The 12,854-nt window shown below is 39.2% G+C and overlaps 2 protein-coding genes across 3 annotated transcripts in view; one reads left to right on the plus strand and one right to left on the minus strand.

Annotated features, from left to right (window-relative positions):
• Positions 1–6,168, plus strand: part of SSTR3 (somatostatin receptor 3) — a 20,687-nt gene extending 14,519 nt beyond the window's left edge. For both annotated transcript variants that reach the window (XM_070754821.1, XM_070754820.1), the window contains one exon: positions 4,601–6,168. In XM_070754821.1, the coding sequence (XP_070610922.1) occupies positions 4,655–5,893 (1,239 nt within the window). In that variant the 5' untranslated portion in view covers positions 4,601–4,654 and the 3' untranslated portion in view covers positions 5,894–6,168. The remainder of the gene's footprint in view (positions 1–4,600) is intronic.
• A 2,361-nt stretch (positions 6,169–8,529) lies between these two features.
• The window catches only part of KCTD17 (potassium channel tetramerization domain containing 17), a 227,519-nt gene continuing 223,194 nt past the window's right edge, over positions 8,530–12,854 (minus strand). The window contains exon 7 of the mRNA XM_070756187.1: positions 8,530–8,610. The gene's annotated coding sequence lies outside the window, so the exon portion shown is untranslated. The remainder of the gene's footprint in view (positions 8,611–12,854) is intronic.

Here is a 12,854-nt window from a genome sequence, read left to right on the forward strand (position 1 = left end):
GGGGGGGGGAGACATGAAATGTTTACTTCTTCCTGGGGGGGGGGGATAACAGAAAACAATTGAGAAGCACTGCCCTATAGGCTAACTATATAGTTAATGGGGAAATCATAACTGTACTATCACTCTATAGCTTTAGAGTTAGCTGCATTGACCTAGAATAATTTATCTTTGCATGCCGCATATATACAGTATATGATTTGACACAAATAACATGTAACCTTTCCCTGGTACAGAGCTGAAAGGATTGGATACTGTAGCCTAGAGGTTAATTCTCTGCCTTACAAGGCCAAGGTTGCAAGTTCAAGGCCCATACCCTCGTATGACTAGCTGATGAGGCCAAAATAAAGCTGAAATAGATCTATCCTAGTCTATTACCTAGAAGAAGGTAATAGAAGACAAATTAACTCACTATAAGTCCAATATTTAAGTCAACCCAATTCAATGAATAGTTATCATTTTTTAAAAGAAAGACAATGTTTTTGGGGCATTTTGTTTTAAGTACTATTAAGAGATGCAAATTGCTGAATTTAGGGATATAAATAAATGTATAAAATAAAATAAATTTTATAAAATAAATATTAGGGATTTCCAAATAGGTTATACTCATTTCTACAAATGACCTGAGAAAAGGGGGGGGGGGGGATAACCAATTATTTTAAAGACTGAATGATGCTGAGAGAAGAGTGTTTTAATGCCACGCTGCAAATTGGATATTAACATTTGAATAATGGCGAATGTTTTGCATTAAGGAAAAAAAATCATATTTTATTCTCTATTTGGTTTTTTAAAAATGTCTTAAATAGCTTAATTTGTGGCATTTCCACCCCAGTAATTAATGATACATCTTTTATAAAGGAAGCTTGCTTCTTTTTGTTCCATGTTGAAGACCAAAACACCAATATGCATGTCACCACAATGTTCAAAAATACACACCAAGTACAGTACTTCCATTATCATTCATAGCCTTTAAGCCAATGGTTCTTAACCTGGGGGTCGGGATCCCTTTGGGGGTGGTGGTCAAATGACCGTTTCACAGGGGTCACTTTGGACCATGGGAAAAGACAAATTTCACATGGTGTTAGGAATTAAAGTTCTATTCTGGTGTCTTGGAACATATTTTTACAATCCGACCAATCAGGAGTTTATAGTGGGGGTGTCCCTCTGACCTTCCTGCCAATCAGCTTAAAGCTATGTTGGGAGGATTGGTGCTAGACTTATGGTTGAGGGTCACCACAACATGAGGAATTGTATTAAGGGATTGCGGCTTTAGAAAGGTTGAGAACCACTGCTTTAAGCCATGGCTTAAGATTTTTTTTCTGCTTTTGGAGATGTCCAATAATCAAAGCTAAACTAATGCAGTTTAGCATATATTTGTGACATATTACACATGTCCAATACTTCCTAGAAGAAGACTACAACTCGTCTGGAGGTTTTGAACCATAAGTAGCCAGCATTTTCCTCTCCAGGGGCTGCCTTAAGATAATCCTGTTCATGTACACAGAGTGAGTTCAGGATACACAACACGCTTTCTCCCCACCCTCAATGCTGTATGGAGATACCGTTCTACTTACTGTTTTCAAACGTATCATTACACCATCTGGTGTTGTGGCAGTGCATTATATATATGAAGAATATGGACAGTACAAAATAAGATTAATTGTATATCCTGCATAAAGAAATACAAACAAGTAATCCTATACAAAAGTGGAAGAGGCAATCTGTGGAGGGCGTGGGCTCTTCATTTCTGGAGGTTTTTAAGGTGAGTCTCTTATGGATGGTTTAATTGGTTTTCTGGCACATTGCAATAGATTGTTCTTGGCAGTCCCCTTCCATTGCTATCTGGTACTATGCTACATCCATGGCTCATTACAAAAGTGCATCTGAAAGAATGTGGTTGTACAGCTAACTGCAAATAGACATATGTCTGTTATAAGAAAGGGTTCTCAATAATAATAATAATAATAATAATAATAATAATAATAATTTTTATTAGACTTGTATGTATGTTATCAGCCAAGAAAGAAAGAAAGGAAGGAAGGAAGGAAGGAAGGAAGGAAGGAAGGAAGGAAGGAAGGAAGGAAGGAAGAAAGAAAGAAAGAAAGAAAGAAAGAAGGCAGAATCTTAAGTTCTTTTCCCACATAGCACTGGGAAAGGAATATTCTCTGTGATCATGGCAAAGTGTTTCCTGTATATTCTAGCCTTTCCAATGTGGTGCTTTCTACCTATCTTAGACTACAACACAACTTGGAGTTATATTCTGTTGTTTAAGTGCTCCCTTTATTTTTTTGAGCAGTGTATAAGGCATTTATGAATGTTATTTTTACCACTGTATATATGCATCTCTAGTGTCTTTTTTCTTGTCCCCTCTTCTTAATATATGTGTTTTAGTGTCTTTTTGGGGGGGGGAAATGTATCACAAAATTGGAAGTGCTGCACACATGATGGTCTAGACAATCATACTTAGGCTCATATTCAGTAATGGGCAGCCAAAATTTTTAACTGCCACACTGTGGGTGTGGCTTATTTTTGGGTGCAGCTGAATGGTCATGTGACTGGGTAGGAATGGCCTTGCCAGCCATGTGACCAGGTGGGAGTGGCTTGAACGATCATCATCATTCAAGTGAACTGTTAAATCCTCGACTTACAACCTTATCAGTGTTGCTCACTGGGGTGACAATTTGCTTCGCGTTTCCCGTGCTCTTCTTCCTGGGTGGCCCCCACCTCAGACTGGGTAGCTAGGTGAAAGGGTGCTGCCAGAAGCCTAAATGTTGTCAACACCGCTTCCGCCCACACCTTCTGCTTGCACCACAGGTGGAGGTGGCTGCATGATGCTGGAGGGGAGCCAGGTAGGAGAGAGGGAAGCTTATCTGAGGCCAGGAAGGAGGAAAGATGAAAAATCAAAGAGTGCAGACACAGCAGCAGCATCAGGGGAAAAAAGGAGAGCCAAGCTGAGACCAGTAATCTAGGAAGTGACAGCCGCCGATCAGCTGGAGCTGCGCATGCATCTTCATTTCCACCAGTAAAACTGTGTTCCACTCCTATGCTCATATTGTGTTTTGGGAGTTGTTAACTGGGATTAGGTTGCCTACTTCTTTTTCATTCAATCATAAAACCTTGTGTTAAATCTTTCCCTGCCCTGCAATTTCCTCTAATGATTATTATTTTTGTTTTTTTAAAGTAGGCTGACAGGATATAAGACTGATATATAACTAGGGAGCCAGTATTGCACGCAGCCATAAAAAAAATCTTGGGATATTGTTATGAGTTTCTTCAAAATACGTTGTAAGCTGCCCCGAGTCCTCCGAGAGGGGTGGCATATAAATCCAATTAATAAATAAAATAAATAATAAATAAAAGTTCTTACTGACAATGGAGTAGTAACAAGCAAACACATGGTAAATAATCAATTAAATGAAAGCAATTTAAATGCTTGTTTGCAAATGTTCTGGTTTTTTGCCCTAATCTTAGTCATTACCTTACTGACATTTTGGAATGTGTCTCTTGGTAAATTACTTAAATCCAACTCTGGTCCCCAGGCTGAAGAAAACTGATATCTAATGCAGGACTAGAATTCATAGTCTCCTGATTTGCAGCGAGAGCCTTTAACATAAAACTAATTCTCTATGGCTATACTGGCATCAATTAAATATTTAGCTGACAAGACTTGCTCTTCTTAGAAACACCATCTTGAGCATGTGTTATGAATGAGCCCCTGAATCTAATTTGCCTTTAGAGTGAGTAATTTTGACAATGTGTTGGTTGAAGAATGTGTTGGTTGAAGAGTATGTCTTAATATACATTAGAGTTCTATCTATTGTGGCTGTTGACCTTTATTTTCATTAGGTATGGAACCAAAGTCTGGTCCCTTGATGGGCTTTCATGTTGTTTCCATGATCTGTTTGATGCCCAACCTCATTATACACAACAATCTGTACTTTGTGATATCCTGAACATATTGCCCTATTTTACAATATTTTTTTAATATGGGCAAGTTTCTCTCCCCTCTCCCAATTATTCTATGAATTTTCTCTGAAAATTTACTGTTGATTTCAATTTTCAGTGTGTTTTAACTCAGGAGCAGAGTTTGCTGAAAGAGAAATCTCCACTATAGTCAAAATTAGAAGCAATGGAGATATATAGACAATTAACTAAGACATCTCCCCCAGGCTTTTGATATTATTATTTTATTTTATTTTATTTTATTTTATTTTATTTTGTTTTGTTTTGTTTTGTTTTTTATATTTCATGTTTGGTGTGTATGTGCTGTATGTTTTTTAATTATTGGGGTTTTTATATATATTTATTATTAGATTTGTCCCATTGTTATACTATTTTTATTACTGTTGTGAGCCGCCCCGAGTCTTCGGAGAGGAGCGGCAAACAAATCTAATAAATATTATTATTATTATTATTATTATTATTATTATTATTATTATTATTATTATTATTATTAATTCTAGCCTGTAGTCATGATATTCACTGGCCTCCCTTGCTATCCCATATCTTAAATCTCCTCCAGAGTTTCATATTAACCATCTAGAATGTTTGTGAATTATAAAATAAATGTTAAATTATCTATTTCTGTTCTTCTCAAATGCAGAGTCCTCCCAGGGGATCCTCTGGACATTTGTTTCCTGCCCCTCCTTTTTCTGCCATGGACAATTTCAACTTCACCACCACATTGTCATTTTGGCAAGAGAATTCAACAACTTCTGGTGCAGCCTTTCTTTCTGGAAATTTATCCCTAGCTTCTAGTCTGGGCCTAGATATTAGTGGTGTCCTTATTCCTCTGGTATATCTCATTGTCTGTGTTGTAGGACTAGCTGGAAATTCTCTCGTCATTTATGTGGTTCTGTGCCATTCGGTGAGCGAATCGGTGACTAACATCTATATCTTCAACTTGGCACTGGCAGATGAACTCTTTATGCTTGGCCTCCCCTTCTTGGCAGCACAAAATGCTTTATCCTATTGGCCTTTCGGCTCATTTATGTGCCGTCTAGTGATGGCGGTGGATGCCATAAACCAATTTACTAGTATTTTCTGCCTCACCGTGATGAGCATTGACCGCTATCTGGCTGTGGTGCACCCTTTGAAATCCTCAAAATGGCGGACAGTCCGAGTCGCCAAGACTGTCAGTGCCACCGTGTGGGTAATCTCATCTGTGGTGGTGCTGCCTGTGGTAGTGTTTTCAGAAGTCCCTCATGGTATGAGTACATGCCACATTAAATGGCCAGAACCTGCTCAAGTATGGAAAGCTGGTTTCATCATCTACACAGCGACACTCGGCTTCTTCGGGCCACTGCTGGTTATCTGCTTGTGTTACCTGCTTATTGTTGTCAAGGTTCGTTCATCAGGCAGAAAAGTGCGAGCGCTGACGGCTAAACGCAAACGTTCCGAACGGAGGATCACACGCATGGTAGTAATTGTGGTGGCGGTCTTTGTACTCTGTTGGCTACCTTTCTATATGCTCAACATCATCAACGTCATCTGGACTTTGCCTGAGGAACCATCACTCTTTGGTATTTACTTTCTGGTTGTTGTCCTGCCTTATGCCAACAGTTGCACAAACCCTATCATCTATGGCTTCCTCTCCTATCGGTTCAAACAGGGTTTTCGCAAAGCCATCTTGAGACCTTCCCGCCGAGTACAGAACCAAGAAGTAGCCATGGCAACAACTGCAGATAATATGGAAGAAGAGGAGGAGGGGGAGGAGGAAGAAGAAGAAATGTTAGCTAAAGTAAAGGAGATCAGCAAGATTACCCAAAATGGTAATGGAGGACTGCCAGAGAATGAACCTGCCAGTGAGCCAGGAAGAAGCAGTGAACATAAGCCAAACACTGAAGAACCCATAAGTGGTGAGAAGCCCAACATAGTTAACATCAGCTGTTTATAGTGATTGGGGAATGGATCTCTCTATCTTCCTCCTGAAATTGCCTGGCAGAGACTCATGTTAATAATACTTTAAAAAAAAAAGAATAATTCATAAATTAAGGAGTTTTATAGTAATAATAATTCCTGTGATGTCTTTTTGAAACAAGGTACTCTACTCACATGACCGTAACTTTTTCTATAAAACAGAATAACTGAACAGAATGGTATTTCTGAGAACAGAGTTGACTCACCATTGAAGTTGGAAATAGGGATAAAATTGTCTTTGTTGTTTGCAAATGCTGAGAGATTGATAATTGGAATCAAATGCTAAACAAAAGTTCAACTAACCTACCCAGCTCCTCTCAGGAGAACAAACCTAGAAATCCATTCAACAGAAAGGCTAAAGCTACTATTATTGAGTCCACCTACAAGAGTCGAGTCAAGTCGAGTCGAGTCGAATAGAGTAGAGTAGAGTAGAGTAGAGTAGAGTAGAGTAGAGTAGAGTAGAATAGAATTCTTTATTGGCCAAGTGTGATCAGACATACAAGGAATTCATCTTTGGTGCATATGCTCTCAGTGTACATAAAAGAAAAGATACATTTGACAAGAATCATGAAGTACAACACTTTATGATTGTCATAGGGCACAAATAAGCAATCAGGAAACAATCAATATTAAATTATATCATAAGGATACCAAACAACAGATACAGTCATAAGTAGGAGGAGATGGGGGATAGGAACAATGAGAAGACATAGTAATAGCAATGCAACTGTAGTGAATAGTTTGACAGTGTTGAGGGATTTATTTGTTTAGCAGAGTGATGGAGTTCAGGGAAAAACTGCTCTTGTGTCTGGTTGTCTTGGTGTGCAGTGCAGTAGATGCTTGCATGTGAGGTTGTACCTCTTCCTCCTTGATATTATTTAGTTAAATAGGAATACCAAGGCACCTCCAAATGTCAACTCATTGCAGAATTCAAAAAAGTTTAAGCCCTTTGGCCAAGGTTCCTTCATATCTTCTCAAGCTCATCTTCCTTGCTCCCTATAGGTAGACAGAAGTCTATTTACAATTTGGCCTAGTACATCTCGATCTCAAAAAATCTGGATCCTTACCACGTGCAAACAAGGAAACAGAGAAATGTCTCTCTTTTTTTACCTTCTGATGGTTATTTTGGGGTGGTAGTTGTTGTTTATGCAATGCAGTATTCAGATCTCCAAAAGGAAATGTTTTTGGATATGGGATAACTGTACTTAAGGGGAGTGGTGGCTGAGGGGTTAAAGAGGTTGAATTTGTGAGCTGGAAATGGGGTGAGCTCCTGTTATTTGCCCCAGCTCCTGCCACCCACCCACCCCACCCCCAGCAGTTTGAAAGCATGAAAATGTGAGCAGATAAACTTTGATATATAGATAAAAGCTTAGCTCTCTCAGCTGAAAAACGAAAATAAGCATGAATCCTAGAATCGGACACAAATGGCCAGGAGAAACCTTTACCTTTATTAAGGGTGATTACCCATCAGTGGTATTTCAAAGCAATTATCCTTTCAAAATCAAGAAAAGGGCGGATCTTCTTTAACGTGCTGCTGAGAGTTACGACGAGTGCAACCTGTGACAAACTGGTTCAGAACTATATTGGGTTTTATTGATGACTGGTTAATGCAGTACAATGTTTATTTTTAAAATGTGAAAGCCCACGCCTACAATGCAGTCTTTTAATAACAGGCAACCAAGCAAACAAAAAACGAGGTACATTTGTTTTAAAGGAACACTAAATTTGGGATAAAGAATTCATTTCAGGAAGCAAATGCAATAAATATATTTCCCATCAGCATATTAATTATTATTTATTTATTATCATATTGATCAAACTTGTATATTGCCCAGCTCAACAAAGGCAACTCCAAGAGACTTGCAGATATAGAATAAATTGCATTATAAAACAATACACCAAACATTAGGATCTTAAATTTAAAAATCAATTAGAATAAAACCAAGCATGAGAGGGAAGGAGGGAGCAAAATAGAATCAGGGAGAAACTGGGGTGTTACCTATTCCATTAGTCACCTCCCAAATGCCACATCCCCATTGGGATCCAGTTATTAGTTGACACAGCTATATTTTCAAGGCCTTTTTGAAGGCCAGATGGGTGGGAGCGGATGTGACATTGGGAGAGGGGGAAATGTTCCAGGAGGGTGGGAGCCACAGCAGACAAGGTTTTTCTTCTGGACCCCACCAGCCAAAATTTCTTAGCTGATGGGGTCCGCAGAATGTCCCTTTTGCCAGTGTGGGTGAAATGGAAGGTGAGCTGGTTTCTCAGATAGCCACTACCTGATTCTGTACTATCACCTGTTCTATTCCGGGCTACTCAGATTGAAACAAAAGGGAAAAACTCACTATTTAAGCTTTGAATTGCAAGCTTCAGTCTTTGAAAGTTCATTGAAATAGGTTTCACAGCTGCTGAGTTGTTAGACAGGCATCCAGGAACCACACCAGAGTCAGGGCTAATTGCATTCCAGCAAGATAAACCAGGCATGAGTCATAGGTAATACAATTCAGCTCATCAAATTCTGTCAGGCAGACAGCTTCTAGGAGATGAGGTTTTCAGAGCAGAAATCAGGTATTTCAGGGAGCATTTCTGGAACCCCAGATCTAACACAGCGTCCATGAAAGCAAAGTTGAAACTTCACTCAGAGTTACCCAGAAGGCCTGGCTTATATATCGGCTGGGAGGGGTCAGCAAACTCCTAGAGATAAAAGTATACATTAGTTCTTTTTACCATACCATTGTTGTCTGCTTTGTAATCTCCTGAATTGAGCATCTAAGTGTAGCTCATTATCTCTAATGTCCCCTTCAACTCAGACCAATCCCTCATTAACATATCAGCCAACTCTGGTGGTTCCTCGGGTTCATCCAGGTCTATTTCTCCTTAACTCTCACTCTCTGCATCAGCTGGAAACACCACTAGCCCAGGGTATCCAGAAGGGCCTGGCTCATCCTCCTCAGAATCTATCATTACCAGAGGTGGACAAAGCGCACTCACGATAAACATCTAACCCCCAAAACTTTACCCTTAGACTATCCACTGTTGACCTCTCCCTATTCCTAAGAGGTCAGTAAGGGGCGTGCATAAGTGCACCAGCGTGCTTTCCATCCCTTGTCCTAATGTTTCTATTTTACTAGTATCATGTGTATAAATATTGTTATATCTTTGTATACCAGCAATACATACTTGACAAAACAATAAAATAAAAAAATAAATTGGGACAAAAAATGGTGTGGAAGGTTTTAAAGGTAATAGCCAACCCTTTGAAGGCCAGCTTCAGAAACATTGTCTCACAACTGGAGACTTGGGGACCAAAGCCCTGAAAATCAAGGCTACCACAGTTCAACCTGAGCGACACGATTCTCTTCTGGTGGAATAGTAATATCCCATTTTTTCCTCTTCAGTAGTTCTTCTTTCAAGGTTATAAGATAGAAGTTTATTGTATTAACAAGAGTTCAATAGAGAGAAGGAAATGGATGCACTGGGAATAGTTACAACTCCCCACAGATATTTGATGCTGTCATCTGCACTCCTTTAAACTTTGGTGACATTTTTCAAATCAAATTGCCTGAACCACAACTTTCCTAGTAAGCTGAAATTTGATAGTAACACTCTTCCTACAAGGGAATTGCCATTTCTTGCATTTCTACCTGTTGTGCAGATATAAAAAGCAGCACTTCTGAAGTCATGTAACACACATGGGACATTACATGCAAGGCTTAAAAGGGGTGGGAGGATGACCAAGTGGGCACACCATCTCCTTCAGTTGTTTATAGGGCTTTGCTTCAGCTTTATACCTTGAACTTTTCCATATTTCTGGTTGCTAAGATACCCTCCTATAATCCAGATTTCTGTATGTGACTTTGTACACAATCCTCCAGAGGAGATTTTGGAAGACGTGAGAAAAGGAGAGCATACAAGATTCACTGCATCTACTGGATTTGAAGTGACGAGAAGGGATTTGAGGAAAATCTTATACTTATACAGCAATCAACTCAAATTATACCTTTTTCTTCACAGTGTACATTTAACATGTGGTCAATTGAGACTCCAGTTAGATGGAATCTGGTCATTTCCTGCATCTTTTCAATCTTATAATAATTAAAAACATCTGTGTGAGGGACCCTGAATACATCAAAGTCTTCGTTCTGCATTCTACCTTCTTTTTGGCTGTCGAGGAAGAATATGCAGACACACCCAAACAGAGAGCTCATAAATATAGAATTTAAAATGGATATAATTTACTCCATCATATCCTAGCCTCCTAAGTTAGATAGTTAAAGAGTGACGAAAATATAAAAAAAGAAAAGAAAAGAATGTCACATGCCTTTTCAGATGTGCCGATGGATGATGTGAAGTTGCTAAAATGGTGACGTTTTCACATTATTTAAAAAAAGCAGATTCAGTTTTATTGGGATAAAGGGAAGAAAAGTGATCAAATATGTGCCCTGACCTGTACTGCCAATATAATTACAGTGTTGGAGAATATTGTCAGCTGGGTATGACATTTATTGCTTACTGTAATTTTGGAAAGAATTCAGGGAACTGCGAGAGCATAATAGATTTATAAAAAGCAACTAAACTCTGATAAACTAGAGAGGAAATTCAGTGGCTGTTATTTCTGAATAAGCAGCATATAATCATGCCTGTGGTATTATTATGAGTTTTAAAATTCCACACTGACATTTGTGAAACCTTGCAGTGTTGCAATAGGAAGATGGCTGCTTCATCAGTAATAAATTGCTGTGCTGATCAGAAAGTTGCTCATTAAAAAACAGAAGTTGAGAGAGCAAGCTTCTAATTAAAGAGGCAGGGGATCCCTGATGTAGTTGGGTGTCTGGAGGTCAAACACAAATTACTGTGACATTTCACCTTGTGCTTCCCTAAGATTTAACATGAAAACACCAACACAGCTTACATCCTACAAAAGTCTTCTCACTATCTTCCAATTTGCTTTTAAGTCATGTTGGAAATCCAACTGGGACAGCAAATCACAGTGATAGAATAGAATAGAATAGAATAGAATAGAATAGAATAGAATAGAATTTTATTGGCCAAGTGTGATTGGACACACAAGGAATTTGTCTTGGTGCAGATGCTCTCAGCGTACATAAAAGAAAAAGATACATTTGTCAAGAGTCATGTGGTACAACGCTTAATGATTGTCATAGGGGTCAAATAAGCAGTGAAGAAACAATTAATGCAACCTATGGCACAAGTGCCGCAAGTGACACACAAGTCATCTCTCCGGGCACACCAGCCATCACCCAGTGTTCTTCCTGTTATGTCTAAAAAGAAATAAGCAGTTAAATCGCTGATTGGTTAAGACGTGGCTTGAATTAAAAGAACCGCCAAAATTAAATGGTTGTCTAAAATTGTCCCCCCCTAACAGAAATGTATAAATAGGGCAACGGATTAGCCATTGCCCTTGTTGGGAGTTGGGAGAACGTTTCATATGACCGTAATGAATAAAAGAAACCTGTTGAACTGTTAAATCCTAACACTGATTTAACAGTGGCGACGAGGAGGTCAAACTCCTGCTGAAGAAACCCTGAGCTCCGTCATGGCTCAAGCACTGGCGTTCTATAACCCGGACTCAGAATCGTGGACGTCCTACATGGCAAAATTCCGCATTTTTCTACAAGCAAGCAATCTACACGATGCATACATGCCAGCCAACTGGTCTTTGCATGCATGGGAGCACCAGAAACTGGAAGAATAGCTCTCTGGCATGCTTGTGCACGGCGGGAAGCTGAGCTTTCAGTTTCCAGCGCATGCAAGTGCATTGGTCTTCGTGTGCGCAGGGATGCCATAAACCGGAAGACCAAGTGACCAGCGTGCATGTATACACCGGAAACCGGAAGCTCAGCTTCCCAGCAGGGGAACTGCTCTTTCAGTTTCCAGAGCTCCTGTTTCGGCACCCAGTGCTGAAAAGGTTTGCCAACACTGGTATATCAGTTCAAACACTCCCAACAATTGTCTTCTGCAAGCCCTCCCACAAAACACCATACTGTCATCAGAGAGGTGAACTATTGTGAAGCAATTTGATGTTGTTGGTATTTTACTTTGTGTTGTGATTGGAGAAAAAAATAAATAAAATTCTTTGCCGGAAGATAGGTGCAAAAGTTTGGCTTATACTTTGAAATTCAAGTGTTACAAAAATGAGGGTTGCAAGTGCTTTGTCATCAATAGGCAACATTAGAGCTAACTTGATACACATATAAAAAATACATCTGGTGTCGGTTCCAATACAGATGCTTCTGCCTTGGGATGGAATGGAATGTCCTTCCTGTTAATGATTATTTCACCTTCAACCGCAGCAATACACGACATGTGATAGATTCAAACTAAATGTAAACCGCTCTAAACTGGACTGCAGAAAATACAACTTCAGCAAGAGAGTGATTAATGCCTGGAATACACTACCTGACTCTGTGGTTTCTTCCCCAAATCCCAAAAACTTTAACCTTAGATTGTCTACAGTTGACCTCACCCCATTTCGAAGAGGTCTGTAAGGGGCATGCATAAGCGCACTATTGTGCCTACTGTCCCTGTCCTACTGTCTTGTTGTCCTTCTTTTTATCATTACTTCTTACTTATGTTTATGCAAACAACTATCCTATACATGTTTGACAAATTAAACAAACAAACAAATAAGATAGTTTCAGTATTTACATTTACAGAGAATGGAACATTTCTCGTCCTGAATGGATTACAAAATAAAAAGGGGTGCAAAAACTAGAAAAATAAGTTCTTACAGTCATAAGAAGTTCATGGTAAGTTGAAATAAGTTAAAAATAAAAAGACACTTACCGTAATTTCAGAGACTCCCGTTTTGGAATGCTTGTAACAAAACAAGAAATATTCCAGAACACATTTAAAAGGGGAGTTCATTTAAAAAGGTTCAAAAAAAAAATTCCAAATTTCATTGGCACCCTCCCCCC

Source organism: Erythrolamprus reginae, chromosome 6, assembly GCF_031021105.1.
Source record: "Erythrolamprus reginae isolate rEryReg1 chromosome 6, rEryReg1.hap1, whole genome shotgun sequence".
In the NCBI taxonomy this organism is placed as follows: Eukaryota; Metazoa; Chordata; class Lepidosauria; order Squamata; family Dipsadidae; genus Erythrolamprus; species Erythrolamprus reginae.